Source organism: Salminus brasiliensis, chromosome 23 (assembly GCF_030463535.1).
Source record: "Salminus brasiliensis chromosome 23, fSalBra1.hap2, whole genome shotgun sequence".
In the NCBI taxonomy this organism is placed as follows: domain Eukaryota; kingdom Metazoa; phylum Chordata; class Actinopteri; order Characiformes; family Bryconidae; genus Salminus; species Salminus brasiliensis.
Genome location: NC_132900.1, coordinates 27,761,592 through 27,782,246, shown reverse-complemented (window position 1 = coordinate 27,782,246; position 20,655 = coordinate 27,761,592). Strand labels below are relative to the sequence as shown.

At 39.5% G+C, this 20,655-nt stretch overlaps 2 protein-coding genes across 3 annotated transcripts in view; one reads left to right on the top strand and one right to left on the bottom strand.

The window, feature by feature from the left end:
- Nucleotides 1–1,500: 1,500 nt before the first annotated feature.
- On the bottom strand, nucleotides 1,501–16,660 carry tmx3a (thioredoxin related transmembrane protein 3a). The gene is made up of 16 exons (XM_072668997.1): nucleotides 16,630–16,660; nucleotides 16,293–16,347; nucleotides 15,034–15,073; nucleotides 14,822–14,945; nucleotides 12,044–12,089; nucleotides 10,793–10,873; nucleotides 10,203–10,302; nucleotides 8,188–8,265; nucleotides 8,018–8,084; nucleotides 5,897–5,995; nucleotides 4,301–4,358; nucleotides 3,951–4,004; nucleotides 3,787–3,843; nucleotides 2,724–2,853; nucleotides 1,896–1,964; nucleotides 1,501–1,713 (listed from the first exon to the last, which is right to left on the bottom strand). The coding sequence occupies exons 1-16, from the start codon at nucleotides 16,658–16,660 to the stop codon at nucleotides 1,501–1,503; spliced, it is 1,302 nt and encodes a 433-aa protein (XP_072525098.1).
- Nucleotides 16,661–19,536: 2,876 nt separating this feature from the next.
- tesk2 (testis associated actin remodelling kinase 2) overlaps nucleotides 19,537–20,655 on the top strand; it is a 49,216-nt gene continuing 48,097 nt past the window's right edge. The window contains exon 1 of one of the 2 annotated variants that reach the window (XM_072669023.1): nucleotides 19,537–19,845. The gene's annotated coding sequence lies outside the window, so the exon portion shown is untranslated. Of the gene's footprint in view, nucleotides 20,102–20,655 lie in introns of both variants that reach the window. The other variant, XM_072669021.1, reaches the window with a different exon arrangement.

The window sequence follows — 20,655 nt, the reverse complement described above, 5'->3', positions numbered from 1 at the left end:
TGGGATGAGTTGGGAAGTTAGGGATGATGAGGTGGGGGTGGTGATCATCACCACAACCACAACATCCTGACCTTACTAAATGCAATCAAATCCTCACAGCAATGCTCCTCCAAAATCTGTACAATTTGTAGAAAGCCTTCTTCTTCCCTGGACAGTAGAGACAGTTACTCCAACACAAGCAGGAAAAAACTTTTTTAATAACCTTGAGTTTGAAAGAAGCAAAGAATGAGCAAGTGTCCCAATACTTTTGTCCATACAGTGTTCATTTTACGTATATGTGCAATATTTAAAATGTACAGATTTTTCCTACATATGTGCTCCATGTATGGATTTACCTGCCAGTCAAAGACATATGCATGATCCATATATTATGCATGTGTCCCATCATTAATATGTACTGTACATGTATGTATACAACACATCTGTACATATGTCTTAAACATCTGCCCAAGTCTTCTAGATATATACACGCACACATGGACAAAGCATGGGAGAGACATTAGACATTAAAGGGAAACATTAAAGGGAAAGTTCCATTCAAAAAGCTAACATTGCTAAAAATCAATGGCAACAAACAGCCACAACTTAGCATTATGTCAGTGACATTGTGCTAACTGGTGGCTCCTGGGTCAATCCACCCCAACTTACCCAGGACCTGTCTGGGCATGTAATGGATTTGCCCATCCGGCCACCATCGACCCACCTGGAGAGCACACGGCCAGTTGTGCTCTCTCAGACTCTGGCTACTGATGGCAAAGCGGCATAGTGTTCACCAGCTGTTCACTTTTTTTTACTCAACACAAATCAACCCAACAAGTCATTTGAACTGACCCACCAGCTGACCCACCCCTTCGTAGCTCCTCCCTAGCACAAGCAATGCTCCCAACACTGCAACACTCCAATACATGCAAAGCCAGACACCAGGCATCACCAGGTAGCCGACGCGCTCAGATGAAAGCACCGGGTCTCCAGCTCCGCTACACCAGCTAACAGATGCCTGTGCCAGCCACTATCACTTAAGAGTGAAGGGGGGAAGAGAGCGCCATCTACCCACCAGGAGAGAGCGCGGCCAGAGCATGTGGTGACTCTGGCTACTGATGGCAAAGCGGCATGGCTTGTGATTCAAGCTTGCCAGCACCGGGACTTAGTGTTCACAAAGCAACACAATAGCATCACTTAAGAGTGATGGGGAGAGAGCGCCATCTACCCACCTGGAGGCCAATTGTGCTCTCTTGTACTCCGGCCACCTAAACTGCACCTAAAATACTTTGTTAAGCTGCTCGTAGAATGACTAAACTAGGTACAAATGCTATGTCTCATGCTAATCATGCTAATGTATTGGTATAAATGTATAAACTTTCACAAATGTAATAAATTAGCTTTTTTTTTTGTAGAAATCCATGACATGACCAGGTAGGCCCTTGCTAACTTGCCTTGGAATGACCCCACTAGCTTCCATTCACTGTTAGCCATATTAGCCCGCTGGGTCCAACTGCTCTTTTAATCTTCCTTCTTGGCTTCATTGGTCTTCTGTGCTGACCCTTTCCTCTGCGTGACCGCAGGACGGATCCCCGACGCCAGCAGAGCCCCTTCACCTGCCGTATCATCGTCCACCGGCACGGCAGTACACACGCCCCAAATGATTATGAGCACCAGGCCCACGGGCAGCGAGAAGAGGAAGCAGGTGACGAAGGGAGCGGAGGCATAACTCGTCTGAGCGGGAGAGGGGTTAGCATTAGCATTAGCATTCAGCACTTAGAAATTGTGTAAACAGGTGGCAACCAGGTCAACGTTATTCTAAATATTTGCCAGCATTTGTTCAGGATGTGTACGCCTTCGGGAAAAACACACAGAATTAATCTGATCGGTGACCTTCAAGGGTAGCGAGGTCTCACCTTTATAGCCGACGTGGCGCGATAGTAAAGTCTCTTCATACGACGCAGAAACCCATTCCCTCCGAGTATCTAAAGGAAAAAAACACACTGAGGTGAGAGGTCAGACATTTCCAACGCAGGAAGATACAAATATGTACAATATGCACAGATCAGCCATAACATTAACACCACCTCCATGTTTCTACACTGAGTGTCTGTTAATTTTAGCTCCACTTCCCGAATAGGAGCACTGTGTAGTTCTGTAATTCCAGACTGTATCTATCTGTTTCTCTGCATTAGCCTCCTATCACCCTGTTCTTCAATGCTCAGGACACCACAGGACTGACCACCACAGAGCAGACTGTATTATTTGGGTGGTGGGTCATTCTCAGCACTGCAGTCCATGGTCCACCTTGTAGATGTAAAGCTAGAGGCAGAAGCTCTGATCTGTTGCTGCACAGGTTGCTCATCCTCTAGTCCTTCGTCAGTGCTCACAGGACGCTGCTCACAGGACGCTGCTCACAGGACGCTGTTGGCTGGATATTTCTGGTTGGTGGGCCATTCTCAGTCCAGCAGTGACACTGAGGGGTTTAAACACTCCAGCTGCAGCACTGCTGTGACTGATCCACTCGTACCACAGCCAGTTGTGCTCTCCTGGACTCCGGTTGCTGATGGCAATCAAGCGCCTACATAAGGAGCAACCTTGGATCTCTTTCCAACCAGTTTTGAGGAGGCTCCGCATTGCCTGAGACTTTGCTGGCGTAGTTTGTAAACATATGTTCAACCAGGTGGGTCCAAACTTTTGTTCTGGAGAACGTTTCTGAGTGAGAATAACTGAATTTATCAAACCTTTGACCTTCCATTCAGGACGTTGTTGAGGAACTGAAGGAGCTCTTCAATGGTCTCAATCTTACGCTCTGGTACAAAGTACCCATCAATGGTCATGTTCATCACGATGAGAGAGGGCATTGCCAGCTCACTGGTGAAAAGAACAATCGGTTAGATTAGCAAATATGCTACTATATGCTACTATACTGATTTTGCCTAAACTTCCAGCTGCTGGAACAACAGAACAGAATGGAATTTAACCTGAAACTACATTAACTACACTATATAGGCAAAAGTATTGGGACACCTGCTTAAGGGTATTAAAAAGAGTAACTGTCTTCCTACTAGATGTTGGAGTATTGGATGGAGCACCATCCACTGCTCCACAGCTCAATGCTTGGTACAGGCTTTATACCCCTCTAGCCCACACCTGGCATTAGGCATGGTGCCAGTAGGTTTATGTTCATCTGCTAATTTGTTGTAAACATGCCTGCCTGCTCCCTGGTGCTACATTAGTTTCTTCAGTGAAATTTCTTGGCTGAAAGGCCAGATTTCCTCCCTTCTGATGATGTCTCTTACAGGTGGGAGGACCTACAACTACTTTGGGCAGATGTTTGAGGATGAGCTGCTTGATTTTCTTCACAATAGTTGGCTAAAACAGACCAAAGCCACATAGTTATCTGTATTTAGAAGCCTGTACATCGGTGGCTACACTAGCAGTCTAGCAAAATTTCTTTATCACTGTTTTTACAATGGTTGCATGATCTCCACAATGCAGGCTGGGTAATTTAGAGAGAGAACAGTGATGGACAAAAACACAAGGATTCAAAGTCCTTGTGAATTCTATCAGATCCTTAAAGCTGAGGGTTGAGGGGCGCATCAGGTCAGGGATTAAGTCTAGTCCTGGACTACATTTTCCTTTCAATGGAGAATATATTACACAGGGCATAGAAACCGTCCACTCTTCACCAACATCTGAAGTATATTACTTATTCATGACCCATGGTGACCCAAGAGAATCTTCTAGCACTTTCCATCTGCTGTTTGTTTATCAGTTTAGCCTTAAGCAATCTGCCACGCTCACCTCATTATGAAGCCATTAATGTAGTCGGTCCCATGCATGTAGCCGAACTGAAAGTCCCTACAACACAGACATGGACGCATTAAACACTCGGCCGATTTTGAAAGGATGCTCTTCAGTCAAAAGTACATTTGAGAGAACCATTTAGAAACCTTTATTTTACTCACATGTTGTAATGGTCTCGGTATTCTGTTGCCACTTGTTCCATTAGAGCCTTGTAGCTAACAGGAGAGGAGATGAAGTAATAGAGAATATGAGTGACTGGCAGTAAACACAGTGAACATTTTTTATGTTGCTATTTCTACCATGATCCTGTTAATATAAAGCACAACGTATCCTATCATAGCATTTTCTATCTAAATCTTATGATTTTTGCTGCCTGTAAAACAAAAAATCGTGTGCACCCGCCAGGTAACATCAGGTTTTGTGTTCCAGCACAGAAGGAAATCCAGTTATGTCATGCCGACTGGATCACACACACCGAGCCAAATCACACAGCTTTCAATAAGTCTCTTACCGAACGCTCTCCGGAGTTAGATTCTTCTCATCCAGTATCGCCAAAGCTACAAGTTTAGCTGAAAAGAATGAGACATACAATAACGCCTTATTCACCAATAACCATTGGCTTAGCTTAGCTTAATTATTAGTAATTAGTAAAGCTATATGCCCAATAATAATTAATAATAATGTAAATTGTATTTCTACACACTGCGCAATAATCAGCAACCAATCAGAACAAAAAAGTAATGTAAGGGTGTAAAGTTATCATGAAAAAATAAAGTTATGGTGTAAAGTCACAGTGTAATAATAATGTTATGGTGTAAAGTCACAGTGTAATAATAATGTCACAGAGTAATAATAACACACTGTACTGTTACAGTGTAAGAGTAGTGTTACAGTGTAATAGTAATGCAATGGTGTAAAGTTACAGTGTAAAAGTAAGGTGTAATAATAACATACTGTAATGTTATAGTGTAACAGAAGTGTTACAGTGTAACAGAAGTGTTACAGTGTAATAGTAATTATGGTGTATTTTATGGTGTAATTTTTCAGTGTTTGTGTTATTATGTAAAGTTACAGTGTAATAATATTGTTATGGTGTAAAGTTACAGTGTAAAAGTAATGTTATGGTGTAATGTTACAGTGTAATAATAATGTTATGGTGTAAAGTTACAGTGTACAAGTAATGTTATGGTGTAATGTTTCAGTGTAATAATACTGTTATTGTGTAATGTTATAGTGTAATGTTACAGTATAATAATATTGTTATTGTGTAATGTTACAGTGTAATAATACTGTTATTGTGTAAAGTTACAGTGTAATAATACTGTTATAGTGTAATGTTACAGTATAATAATATTGTTATTGTGTAATGTTACAGTGTAATAATACTGTTATTGTGTAATGTTTCAGTATAATAGTAATGTTATAGTGTAATGTTTCAGTATAATAATACTGTTATTGTGTAATGTTTCAGTGTAATAGTAATGTTATTGTGTAATGTTTCAGTGTAATAATACTGTTATTGTGTAAAGTTACAGTGTAATAATACTGTTATTGTGTAAAGTTACAGTGTAATAATACTGTTATTGTGTAATGTTTCAGTGTAATAATACTTTTATGGTATAAAGTTACAGTGTAATAATACTGTTATTGTGTAAAGTTACAGTGTAATAATACTGTTATTGTGTAAAGTTTCAGTGTAATAATACTGTTATTGTGTAAAGTTACAGTGTAATAATACTGTTATTGTGTAATGCTTCAGTGTAATAATACTGTTATTGTGTAAAGTTACAGTGTAATAATACTGTTATTGTGTAAAGTTACAGTGTAATAATACTGTTATTGTGTAATGTTTCAGTGTAATAATACTTTTATGGTGTAAAGTTACAGTGTAATAATACTGTTATTGTGTAAAGTGTCAGTGTAATAATACTGTTATTGTGTAAAGTTTCAGTGTAATAATACTGTTATTGTGTAAAGTTACAGTGTAATAATACTGTTATTGTGTAATGTTGCTGTGTAATAGTAATATTATGGTGTAAAGTTAATATTAATACTGTAGTGTAATGCAGCGTAGTTGTAATGGTAAAGTGTTGTGATCTAACAGTACTTCTATCTCCCATCTGGTAGAGCGTGAAGCTGTCCATCTGGAAGTAACAGCGGAATCGTTCTCGGTCCACCCAGGCTGAAAGATTACCGTCACGCTCCTCTGATTAAAAGAAACAACCAATTGAAATGTATGATTACACTCCCAGATACACATTTACACATGCATTAACAAACACTTCTGCCTAATAGGAAAATTTAATTAACCCTGAACTGCAGATACTGGGAGTGCTCAATGGAACATTCCTTGAAGGCATTCACCTAAAGCCACCAACCACACAAGGAAATTTGTTTTTATCCTAAGAAACAGGATACTTAGACTAAGTCAATTGACAAAGAGGGTGGATTGTGGATATATTTAGACACAACCTTCAGAAAACTCTCTAATGTAGGGCAGAGCAGGACCCTTGCACTTGCTCCGATCACAGAGAGCTGGACAAACTGCAAGGATCAGACGTCTGCAATGACCGGACATCTCAACAGAACTTCCATCCTCACTGTATTGACGTATAATGTGGGAGAAGCATTTGCATAACTGAAGGTAAGCCGGTGCAGTTTTGTAAATTTTGCTTTATGGCACTGCTTGCACTTCATGTCTACTCCATGTCCATCTTAGAGGCACTAATAGCAGATAATTCCAGGGTCTTGTCTTTAATGAAATGCAGTTCTTTAAAATCATATTTAACGTTAACGTCAGCTCACTGTAAACATTCCTGACTGACTACGGACACTAAACCCTAAACTGGTTCTTCAGTTCTTGACAAAGCACTGGGCCGACTGTTCCAGCTTTCCCTCCCTCTTGATTGGAGAGTTGCCAGCAGTCTGTAAATGTTGATCCATGTTAAAGGTGTAGTTCGGCCAAAATAACAAAGAATTCCCTAAAAGAAATCACCTAAATGTTGTTTAATCCTGAAGCTGGCTTCTTTAACTTTTACACTGAAGCTATGAGGCTAATGTAGCTAGCCATCCGAAAGCCTGAAATTTGCCCATGTTTATAGATAACAGTGTCAAACAGTGCCAGAAACCAAATAAGCAAGTCTACTCGAGTTTTCTGAACAATGAAGATGTAGGCCTGCATTTAGCATAATGCTAACAATGGTGTATGAGCTCCATTACATTACATTAGCCCCTATATTTGCTGTGTATGCTGTTTATCTTTTTGTGCTGAATCAGAAATTGCACCCTCATGCCAGTGAGGTTTGTTCAGGCATGACCTGCCCCCTAGAGGACGTAGCTTTCAATTCCCCCGATAAACAAAAGATACATGGACAAAGACAGTATGTGATCAGTTATGCTTGATTAGCAGCAAAGCAAGTATACCACAGCCCATAGGCAGCGGTGAATGTGTTCTTCATTAAAGGGACCACAGCACTGAAAGCTGTTCCACTGCGTTCCTTATCTTCCACCAGACCAGTCTGATGGACGTCCTGAGCATCCTTGTGGTGGAGAACTCCTCGGACACCGCAGTGTTCCGGATCCAGGTCCAGTGCTCGGACCCCTTCCTGCTGAAGTACTGGATCAAGAAGGCCTTTTTCGACAACGGGGAGGTGCAGCAGACCAACCTGCTGATCCAGGAAGACTACACAGGGCTGGAGTTTGTGCTGAGGGTGCTGCACCGCTGCCCGCGGCTGCCGAACGACTACTACCTCAGCCCTTTCCTGGTCACCCTCTGCTTAGACGCCCTGGTCTTCAACTACCAGCTGCCTCAGCGGGCCGACTGGGACGGCACCATCCGACAGGCGATGACAGGAAACTGCCTGGAGCTCAGACGCTGAGAAACAGCCAGACTTTGTAATATATTGAGTTGTGTGTAGGGCTGTGATGATTAATTATTGATGATGATGATGATTGTTATGGATTATACGGATCATTTATAATGCTTGGTAAGGGTTGTAAGATACATGTTGATGCAACTGAAGGACTTCCAACTGACGTCCAGCTCCAAACTGTGGACACAGCCACCAGAGTTCAGGATGTAAATGTTAATGTACTGTTTATAAATATGAATTAAAATGCAATGATTTGTCAGTGCAGTTTACTACGGCTTTGCATGTGAACCGAAGTAGAACCAACTTAACCTTGTCCTGCTTCTGTTGGTGCAAGAAGCAGGTTCAGCAGTTCTCACCGTTGTAGAGGTAGTACGTTCCATCTTTGAACACGGCTACGGACGGAACCTCTTGCAGAGTTACTGTCTGAGATTGGAAATAAAGAATCATTTACATTATAACACATTTTAATAACAACGGACGTGCTGAAATGTATAAATCAGATGGGAACTATGAAGAAGAATGTCACCTTTGGTAAAACGTCCTCAGGGGCAGAGAAGAAATAGTTGTACATGATAAACTCAGCTGCCACTTTATAGTACTGGACCTGAAGCGGAGAAAAACAGTCAAACTACAACAATTCTCTTTAAATGTGAACATTAATTTACAGGTACATGCCTTCAGCGCATTTCCAGATACGAGTTTATGCGAAAGGCAAACGAAGCTGAGCTCCCGTAATGCAAATGAACGGATTCCCAATTTTACAATAGGGATAGGCAGAAGAAGCCCCAGGTTAGGATGATGGTAGCTAACTAAACAGGCAGGTGCTAATTTAATTACCTAGCAAAAAGATTGGTAATATTGCACATTAATATTAGGTGTGTGTATATATATATATATATATATATATATATATATATATATATATATATATATAACATTACATCTGGTCACTTCCAAAACCACATTAACTAGTGTAAATTGCCCCCTTGCCCAAAATAAAAGGTTCATCTAAAGGTTATGATTAGCTAGCTAACTAACTCTTAGCATACCAATACATTACAAAATAGGCTTTTTTAGTTATCCAATTTATCCTTACCTTAATTTTAAGCATAATATTGTAAACGACAATATGTTCTCACACGCTAACCTAAAGTTAATGTCAGCTACATTAACAACACATTTAGCTAGTTAGTTAGCTAGCTAGCAAACTTATCTAGATGGCTAGTCGGCTAATTTGGGCTAATTTGTAGCTAATCTGAGGCAAATTTGTCCATCCTGGGCTTCGTCTACAGGACAGCAAGATCCTTCCTACTGTTTTATGAGGAACTTGCTACTTGTCATCGTGCCTCAACCTTCAAATATCTGCCATTATTGTTCCTGTTGTACCTAAAGTACAACAAGTTGTGAAAATAACCTGAAATATACAAGTTAAGATCTCCTCTTAGTCTCATTCATTTCTCCTGGACACGGTCCTGTCCTTTTTAAGAGCATTGCGAGACTTGAGCAATGTTCTCCCATTTCTGAAAATGAGAAACAACCCTTGGATTTTCTCGATTTGATCAAAATAATGTCTCACGTCTGACGTTACCTCAATCTCTGAATATGATTCATCTAAGACAAGTGTAAGATCTTCTCATTTTTATCCACATCATCACAGCAAAAAAAAAAAAAACAGCTTAAACCAGCTTGGACTGTAAACTGGTCAAGCTGCTTTAAAGCTGGTTTAGCTGGTTGACCATCTGAGCTGGAAGAGCAGCTCAACACAGCTTAAGCTGGTATGAATAGGAATAGATTGGAAAAGCCATGTTTCCTAGCATAGCCACATAGTCAGGCCTGTGCTAGCTAGCTAAATCATAAAGGCCTGTTCTGTGCAAAGGAATTTTTGACTGAATTTGACAGCCCTGCAGACCTGTACATAAAACCTCCTTTTTCCCCAAGGGAGTGTTGCTAAAGGTTCTCAAAAACACCTGTTTGCCCCCTAGCTAGCCATGTTAACAGTGTTTATACCGCTACCTCAAGCCTAACAACTTAAAACAGGGCCCAGATGATCCAAGCGCAAAGTATAAAAGTACTAGAAGGGTCTTGATATCAGATATGTGTGAATATTGCTTGGAAATGTTCATTTTGTCAGCTTTCGTTGTTTGTCTTTCTTCATTCTGATGCCAAATTGGACAAATAAGAAAAATGACTCAAACACCAAAGACCATGCTGGTCTAAGCTGGTTTATGCTGGTAGACCGTAGCATAAACCACAGTCTACGTGTAGTTAAAATGCAGACTATGCTCATCAAATTTTAATAACACCTTTACAAACTCTTTACACAACACTACCATATTGTCCCCACACTGTTGTTGACACATGTAAAGGACCATTAATGGTTGAATCCATTAGAAGTTATTATATATTCAGTATATCAGTGTTTTCTAGGGGTTGCTTGGGCTTATTCAAACAACAGGAAGTTCCACTGTTCAGTTGAAAGTTTCTGTAGAACTTGAAAGTTTATTTATAATATGCAAACTCTTCACTTCAGGTGTTTCTTACCTTCAGAGGTGACCTCCCGCCGATGTAAAGAAAGAAAATATCATGCCGGCTCATGACGTGCTGGAACAGCTGGACGCTGGTCAGAGGCCGCACCACAGGCCTGGAGAAAGACAGAAATTATATAAGCAAGGGCCAGTCTTTACTCTCCTACAGAGTTCAGCTTGGCTCAAATGTTCAGATGGTCCAGAAGGCCTTGATTAGCCTCAGTGTGTGTTCCATTAGGCCTCAGCAGGAGGCAGATGTCCAGAAGCAGCTTTCTTTGAAATATTTTCAAATGAAAGTCAGTCCCCTGTGCACTGGGGACCAAACCCTCTGTGTACTCTTGAAGTTCGCAGAAGGCCTGACAACTGGCATAAGTCAAAGAATCATTTTCAGAATCATCACTACCGTATAGAATGGTATTAATAGTGTGGTTCTTAGTGTTGTAAACTGAAATTCTTTTATGTTAAAGCTCTTTGACGTTAGATGTTAGCAATCTGTAGCACATTGCTTGTAACTGAGTCATATGGAGCAAACCACTCCTTCAGTTTTGGCCCAACTCTAGCCTGGTCCAGGTCTCATGTTCTGCATACTGGAGGACTTTTTTATACCCAGCCACTCGGTTGGTGAATTCAATGATGCCATCTTTTGTTCTTGGTCCTTTGTACTCATATGATTTCTCTCCTTTCAGACTGTCAGAGCGAAAAAACAACAACATACAATTCAGTTAACAAGAGATATTAATAATAATACAGTCAATATTACTGATGTACCAGAAACATCTAAAACCAATACATAGAGACTTATTTTTATTATCAATTCTGATCATATATGGATGGATGGCTGGATGAATGGATACATGGATGGATGAATAAATAAAAGGATAAAGGGATGGATGAATGGATGGATGGATGGATGGACTGATGGATAAGTGGATGGATAGATGAATGGAGGGATGGTTTGATGGATCGATGAATAAATAGATGATGAATCTATGGATAAATGGATAGATTAATAAATGGGTGGAGGGATGTATGGATGGATGGTTTTATGGATTGATACATAAATGCATGGATGAATCAATGGATAAACGGATGTATAAATGGATGGATGGATGGTTGGATGTATGAATGGGTGGTTTGCTGAATTAATGGATGGATAAATCAATGGATAAACGGATGGATAAATGGAAGAATCAATTAATAAATGGATGGATCAATGGATAAATGGATAGATGAATAAATGGATAAATGGTTGTATAAATAGATGGGTGGAGGGATGGATGAATGGTTGGATGTATGGTTGGATGTATAAATGGAAGAATCAATGGATAAATGGATGGATCGATGGATAAATGGATGGATAAATAAATGGACAGATGAATGGATTGATGAATAAATGCATGGATGAATCAATGGATAAACGGTGTATAAATAGATGGGTGGAGGGATGGATGAATGGTTGGATGTATGGTTGGATGTATAAATAGAAGAATCAATGGATAAATGGATGGATCAATGGATAAATGGATGGATAAATAAATGGATAGATGAGTGGATTGATGAATAAATGGTTTGATGGATTGATGAATAAATGCATGGATGAATCAATGGATAAACGGTTGTATAAATGGATGGGTGGAGGTATGGATGAATGGTTGGATGTATAAATGAAAGAATCAATGAATAAATGGATGGCTGGATGGATAAATGGATGAACAGACAGACTGAATAGTACTTTTATACCCTTAAAAGGGGGTTTACTGTGGTCTACTGATGACTAAAGTACTGATTAGCTCATGTGTTTTATCAGAGATATGTTACATGTCATACTTGATGCTAATAAAGGTGATGATCACTCACAGGATTATAGCTGGATATCCACGAATGGCAAACTCAGACGCAACACCTGAGAGGAGGGAATAAAGAAAAACTTGGTTGCTTGCTTGGTTACTGTAAACAAATTAGTGCGTTCAATAATCCAAATCTTCTCATATGGACATTTTAACAGTGTATACATTATTATAAAAGCATTCATATGATTCCAAACTTTTGAACAAGCTCAGATACTGCCGTACATTCAGGTCACATGGAATCTAAATGTCTCCAAACTGTCTGTTAGTCAGATATAGTCATGATGGCTGTGCCTGTAGTCTCAATGACCATTGATTTCTGACTATCTTCATTGTTTCTGAATCTGACTATGTGCAGAGGGCATCTGGCATCTACACCTAAATGATGTAGAAAAAGCAGCAGCAGTCTTCATCAGCCTTTTTTGTTAGAGATGGCCACGTCCTCAGAGCTTAAACCTGCCAGGCTTACTTAAAATAGCCTCCAGGAGGGGATTTGTGCTGAGGATACTGTGGCCTTGCTGAAACTGCAGGCAAAGGTCCACAGTATACTCTGTATTTCTAGAGAACGTTGGGAACTGGGGCCATTTCTGCTTACTGAACATGCAGCCCACGCAAACTGGCCATCTGGACATGAATATGAGGGAAGCTCAATGTGGAGCAAGACATCCAATGAGGGACGCTGTTGGAGGTATTAGGCTATTTAACTAATCCCATTAGATACAGATAAGCCCTTCTTGCTAGTCGTGCTAGAATGTGATTGGTCGCTGTGTCCACTCAGAAAGGTATTGTGTCTGGTTGGATTTGCACTTAGTAAAAGCATACTTAAACAGAGCAATTTAATAACAATTAAGTCGATTTGCCATTAACCAACATTTGGCATCTATACTCTACTGAATTGCAGCGCTGTACTCTTGGGTAGTATTCACTCAAAGCAAAAAGGATTCCTTGACACGCAATAGTGGTGAACCTGGTGAGCCAGTGTAGAAAATTCTTTAGCCAGATAAAGAACTCAGTTGCTGTTGTTCTGTATAGAACCACTGGCATATGATAGAAAACTATAGGCAGTTTTTGTATACAGTATAAATCATTGCGATGGTGCTAAAGTATATAACGTCAATCAGCAAGTGCTAATGTTTATAATAGGAAAGTATATAATATGAATTGGAAGTCAGTGGACAGACACTGAAGTATATAATACAAGTCAGCGGACAGACACTGAAGTATATACTACGAGTCAATGGGCAGACACTGAAGTATATAACACAAGTCAATGTGCCAAAGTACATATTACAAGTCAGTTGAAATGTGCTGAAGTATATAATACAAGTCAATATGGCAGACACTGAAGTATATAATACAAGTCAATATGGCAGACACTGAAGTATATGATATAAGTCAATGTGCTGACGTATATAATACAAGTCAGTGGAAATGTGCTTAAGTAGATCATACAAGTCAATTGGCAGGCACTAAAGTATATTATACAAGTATATGTACCGAAGTATATAATATAAGTCAGTTGAAATGTGTTAAAGTATATAATACAAGTCAATGTGCCGAAGTATATAATACAAGTCAGTGAAAATGTGCCTAAGTATATAATACAGGTCAATGGGCAGACACTGAAGTATATATTACAAGTATAAGGGCAGACACTGAAGTATATAATACAAGTCAATGTGCTGTATTATATAATACAAGTCAGTGGAAATGTGCTTAAGTATATAATACAAGTCAATGGGCAGACACTGAAGTATATAATACAAGTCAATGTGTCGAAGTATATAATTCAAGTCAGTGGAAATGTGCTGAAGTATATAAAACAAGTCTATGTGCAGACACTGAAGTATATAATACAAGTCTAAGGGCAGACACTGAAGTATACAATACAAGTCTATGGGCAGACACTAAAGTATATAATACAAGTCAATGTGCTGAAGTATATAATACAAATCTATGGGCAGACACTAAAGTATATAATACAAATCATTGTGCTGAAGTATATAATACAAGTCAATGAGCAGGTTCTGAGGTATATAAAATAAGTCAATGGGCAGACACTGAAGTATATAATACAAGTCTATTGGCAGACACTGAAGTATACAATACAAGTCTATTGGCAGACACTGAAGTATATAATACAAGGCTATGGGCAGACACTAAATTATATAATACAAGTCAGTAGAAATGTGCTTAAGTAGATCATACAAGTCAATGGGCAGACGATGAAGTATATTATACAAGTCTAAAGGCAGATACTGAAGTATATAATACAAGTCAATGTGCTGAAGTATATAATACAAGTCAGTGGAAATGTGCTGAGGTATATAATATAAGTCAGTCGAAATGCACTGAAGTATATAATACAAGTCTATGGGCAGGTTCTGAAGTATATAAAATAAGTCTATGGGCAGACACTGAAGTATATAATACAAGTCTATGGGCAGACACTGAAGTATATAATACAAGTCTATGGGCAGACACTGAAGTATATAATACAAGTCTATGGGCAGACACTGAAGTATATAATACAAGTCTATGGGCAGGCGTTCAAGTATATAAAAGTCAATGAAAAGGTTCTGAAGTATATACAACAAGTTGATGGGCAGGTTCAGAAGTATATAATACGAGTCGGTGGGCAGGTTCTGTATATGCAGGTTTTATATAGAACCACAGCGACTCAGAGAACCCTCTGAATGTTTAAATGGTTCTCAGTCTGGTAGAGGAATCTCCAATTGGTCAATTTCATTACATGCAAATTTCTAGTGATGTGATTCTCTGCACTTACTGCTGTAGGTCGTGGTGTCGATCTTCCCCACATTAACAGGCGAGCCCAAACTCTTCAGCTCTGCGCCCACTTCATACCATGTCGGCTCGAACGTCTTGCAGAAGTCACACCACGGAGCATAAAACTGCAAAGCATCCATAACAGTCATGATTGACAGACAGCATGTATAGCAAAGCAGGACTGGATCAAATGTCCCAAAGAGACACACTCACTTCCACTAGCCATGGCTCGCTCTTCCGGTTCTCATTAAATCTGTAGAGAGGAGAACAGGAATGAACAATAATGCTCCACCAAACTGCACAATATGTCCAAATATTTGTGGACACCCCTTCTAATGAATGCATTCAGCTACTTTAAGTTGCACCCATTGCTGACACAGATGTGCAAATGCACACAACACAGCTGGTCTAGTCCCTGTAGAGAAGAAGTACTGCCAGTAGAATAGGACTCCCTGGAGCAGATAAACATGAACCTATTGGCCCCATGCTGCCTAATGCCAGGCGTGGGCTAGAGGGGTATAAAGCCCCCCAGCATTGAGCTGTGGAGCAGTGGAAGAGCTGTGTTCTCTGAAATGAGGGATCATGCTACATTAAATAGTTTGGAATGACTTGATCCAACATCCAGAGCATCCAGAACATTCTTGTAGCTGAATGCAATCAAATCCTCACAGCAATGCTTTAGAATCTAGTAGAACACCTTCTTCCCAGGACAGTAGAGACAGTTACTCCAACAAAAGCAGGATAAACTCTTTTTAATACCCTTGATTTCAGAAGAAACAAGGAATAAGCAGGTGTCCAAATACTTTTTTCCATTCTGTGCATCTATGTAGTCCCAGCACTTTAAAGGGGAATTCCAATTCATGTTAAAAACTTCTCAATAATTAAAGGATTACAATATAGATAAAGTCATTAAGAGTGGGTTTGGTGTGAAACACTCTGTTCCAGAGAAACTGGCCAAATCAGAATTCTTCACAGTGGTAGTGAATGGAACCAGACGTCTAAAGAGCTTAAGACCTCTAAAAGCTCACTTACAGATAGAGTTATTACACCAAATGCTCACAGATACTTCACCTGCTGCCTGAGACCCTGTTTTACCATGGTTTTAACTTTAGGATTTTGGTCTGAAAGATGTTAAATATAATATGTATATGTTAATGGTGGATGGATACATGCAGGGTACTGTGCCATAAATTAGTCCCTAAAGAAATCTTTTTAATCGTTTAATTTTTTAAAGATTTATCACTATTTCATCATTGTATATAAATCCAGAAGACTCATGTAGGTTCACTGGTGGGTTTGGATAGTCGATAAAAGGTATTTTTTTGGGTGATTTATTCATGGCGCCGCCTCGTTTCTATCACCAGCACTGTAAAGAAATCCAAGCTGGACTCATTGCAGGTTTCTCTGCTATGAACCATTATTTTATGACATTTTAACATTTTCCACAAAATGAACAGCAAAAATTAGCCTACGTGTCGTCGAGTTCTTCCACATACGCCAACACGAGTGTTAAGCCCAAAAGGAAAGCTGAGAAATCAACAGTAAATACAATAAATACAATAAATATACATGCAAACAAACACTGAGTACTAATACGGACAATGAATATCAAGGGAATTAGCCAAATCGTACTATATTAGCACTACATCATAGCCTGACGATCTTTTTATCTTTTTTTTCTTATAACATTGTTCAGTGGTTTGTGGCTGTTCCTGTGCAAAGCAACCTGAACTTAAAAGTGCTAAATAAATAAATAAATAAATAAATAAATAAAGCCATTATTATTATTGTCCTGTTTTAGTGTCTTACCTGAAAAGACGAGGAGTCTCGCTCTTGCCATTATCATTATCAGCCGTGAAGCAGATTAGACCAAAAGAAGGCCGAAGACGCTGTTACCATAACTGCTACACAGCAAACTAGTAACCCACTGACCGGCAGCAGATTAGGCCCCGGATTAGAGGCTGACTGGAAGGAAAATCTGGAGGCCGGCTGGGTGCACCTCCCTCCACAACCAGCCTGCTAGAAATGTTTCTCAGTCTTATTGGAAAGGTTCCTCAGGGGTTCTTCAGTAAGGACAATGTTCTATAGAGAACCATGACAACTCAAAGAGACCTTTGAAAGGTTCTTCAAGGGTTCTTCGGGGATTCTTTAGTAAAGGCAATGTTCTATATAGAACCATGACAACTCAAAGAGACATTCGAAAGGTTCTTCAAGTGTTCTTTAGTAAAGACCATGCTTTTATGTAGAGCCATGGCAACTCAAAGAGACCTCTGAAAGGTTCTCCAAGTGTTCTTCAGTAAAAGGCAATGTTCTATATAGAACTATGGTGACTCAAAAAGACCTCTGAAAGGTTCTTCAAGGGTTCTTCAGTAAAGGAAATGTTCTATAGATAATCATGACAACTCAAAGAGACCTCTGAAAGGTTCTTCAAGGAGTCTTCAAGGGTTCTTGGAGGATTATTTAGTAAAGACAATGTTCTATATCGAACCATGACAACTCAAAGAGACCTCTGAAAGGTTCTTCAAGGGTTCTTCATGTTAGTAAAATGTTCTCTCTGTATTTTATTTTCATTTTTACATATATTTTTATATATTTATGTATATTTGATTTATTTAAGTACTGCTGTCTGGGTAAAACTGGGTCCTTGGGTACCACAATTTCGTTCCACCCCATGTACCACATGTGATGCGAATGACAATAAAGTCTCCTTGAATCCTTGAATCCTTGAAATCCTTGAATGTTCTATAGAGAACCATGACAACTCAAAGAGACCTCTGAAAGGTTCTTCAAGGGTTCTTCAAGGGTTCTTCAAGGGTTCTTCAGTAAAGGAACTGTTCTATAGAGAATCATGACATCTCAAAGAGACCTCTGAAAGGTTCTTCAAGGGTTCTTGGAGGATTATTTAGTAAAGGCAATGTTCTATATAGAACCATGACAACTCAAAGAGACCTCTGAAAGGTTCTTCAAGGGTTCTTGGAGGATTATTTAGTAAAGGCAATGTTCTATATAGAACCATGACAACTCAAAGAGACCTCTGAAAGGTTCTTCAAGGGTTCTTCGAGGGTTATTTAATAAAGACAAATGTATTTTAGCAACAAAATATCTTTGCTGTCCAACGAAAAACATGTATCTCCAGGGTTTAAACCCTGGATCTGCTCTGTACATTTTGTAAATAAGTCTGGATGAATGAACCAACAGAAATGCAGAAATTTAATTGCTAAAATACTTTTCCTGTGAAGTCACCTTTTTGAGATGTTATATCATTGGACAGTGATGAAATAGTGTGTAAAAACTCATTAAAGTTTTAAAACTACTTCCCTTATTACTTAAATATTGTTGGATGTTGGCCCTGAGCCCACCACTAACATCATACTTTGGCCCCTTATAAGAAAACTGGGCTAATGCAAACTGTGCATGCCCAAAACAGCACCACCACAATCTGTACATCAGCAAGGTGGAGCTACAAGGTGGATAGTGAGGACAGACAGACAGACTTTCCCTACCTTCCCACTCACTGATATTTCTGGACTTGTTGATACACGTGCGTCTGGACAGTAGATGGCGCTAAAGGCATAAATTTGGATTGTTGTTATTGCCTGACGTGTCATTTCTGCTAATTAGACTAATTTTCTTCACCGATACTTTTATCAAACTTGTAGTTTTGATTTTTTAAATTAAATGATTTATTATTTTATTTTATATTATAGATCTTTAAGACTTATTCCTCAAAATACAAACACACTGCTTCACCTCGTTGGTCGACGTAAGTTTTGATTGGTGTAGAGCAACACGTCAAACCCGCCTTCGTTCTGCCTTCCTATTGGACAAGAACTCATTCATTCAAGTCGCGTTCTCGCTTCTGATTGGCTGAAGTGAGTGTCGCTCTGAACGAGCACGAAAAGGCAAGTTCAGTTGACCACAGAGGGGGAGGGAGAAAGGGTAGCTCGATTCAGTTGACGAGCCGATTCATTTCAATCGAGTGAATCGAACGACCAAACAATTCATCAGCTCCCAAAGTCAAAGCACCTTCAGCAACAGTCGGTTCAGCGAGTCTGGTTTCTTTTAAGCAAATAAATTAACTGTAATTTTTCCGTCAAATGTATTATTTATTACGTATATTATTAGAAATTTGATACATTTTAATTTCGCCAGTTCGTTTTCTTCTTGTTTTTTTGGGGGGGCCAATCATGATATCGTATGATTCCGCATTATTATTTTTGTTTACTATTTTTGTTTGTACTATTATTATTTATTAATTTATTTAAACAAACAATTGTGAGGTGGACATATCCATTGAATACAGGTAATTTTTGCTGCTGTTTCATAATACAAGACGTAATACGTTATACGTAGTTGGATTAAAAAGTTACAAATTAATTATTTTAGTTGTTGCGTTGTATTTTAGATAGCATATTTTATTTTAATACATTATTACATTTTATTAATGCTATATTATTTGACCTTGATTTGATATGAATTTAGTATTTGTTTTTATGCATTTAACATGATATTTATTACGCTTGCATTCCTGAATAAAAGTAATATAATATTATTACTGCTTTACAGTTTAATACACAATAAAATCTGAATTTTAGTGCTAAAAAATAAAAGTTGGGTTAAAGTTGGACTCGCGGGTCCGTTTGAACGATTTTTGTTGAAAAGAGCCGCTTTCAAAGAACCGATTCTTTGACGAGTCGTATATGACTAAAGGAGGCGGAGGAGGAGTCGATTGACATGGAGAGTCCCCCGCAGTCGAGAATATTTACTTCGGTGTGTTTTGACGAAGATTAACTTGAGGACCGTCTTCACGAACCACTTCCCGACTAAATTCAGGGATCGGGAGTCGAGCTGAAATGCCAGAAGAGACGACGTGAGGAAGCTGAATCCGCGAACACTCTGGAAAGGGAAGGAACCTCAGCCTCGAGCGTTGTTTATCTCCTCCTGACCGCTCCAGCCTTGTCTCCTGTGGTCATTACGCAGTTCTCCGACTGTATATGGACAGGATTCGGTCATGTCTGTGCTCAGGTCTGTAGCTGTGTCTCTGAGGGGTGCTTTTCAGTAGCGGGGAGTGAGGTTAGTTAGTGGGCTAGTTTGGGAGTTCAGATGTAGCTCGCGAGGGGGCCGAACTCTGCATAGCTGCTGTGGACTGCACCGAGTCTCCGTGTTTGTGTTTGGACTGCGGGGTGAAAAGGGCTCAACATCGTCTCAGGAAATGCAATGGGATTAAGTAAGACCTTTCGACCGAGCAAAACTTCACCCCGGCTTCAGTTCAGACGGCCAGGTAAGTTAACACCTGAGCTTTGCTCTTAGGAGCCCTGAACTCAACTGCCTGAAGTGTCAAAGCTTACTGTGCAGAGGGGCTGTGGAGGAGGTGGGCAGAGCAGCCCAAACGCACAGCTGCTCCTTCATACATGAATACATACTGGTACCTCCTGAATACATACTGGTACCTCCTGAATACATACTGGTACCACCTGTATACATACTGGTACCTCCTGTATACATACTGGTACCTCCCGAATACTTACTGGTACCTCATAAATACATACTGGTACCTCAAATGCATACTGGTACTTCTTAAAACCATAACTTTTACTTTATAAACCCATATTGCTGTTTCATAAAACATACTGGTACCTCTTAAATACATACTGGTACCTCCTGAATACATACTGGTACCTCCTGAATACATACTGGTACCTCCCGAATACATACTGGTACCTCAAATGCGTACTGGTACTTCTTAAAACCATAACCTTTACTTTATAAACCCATATTGCTGTTTCATAATACATACTGGTGCTTCTTAAATACACACTGGTACTTAAATACATA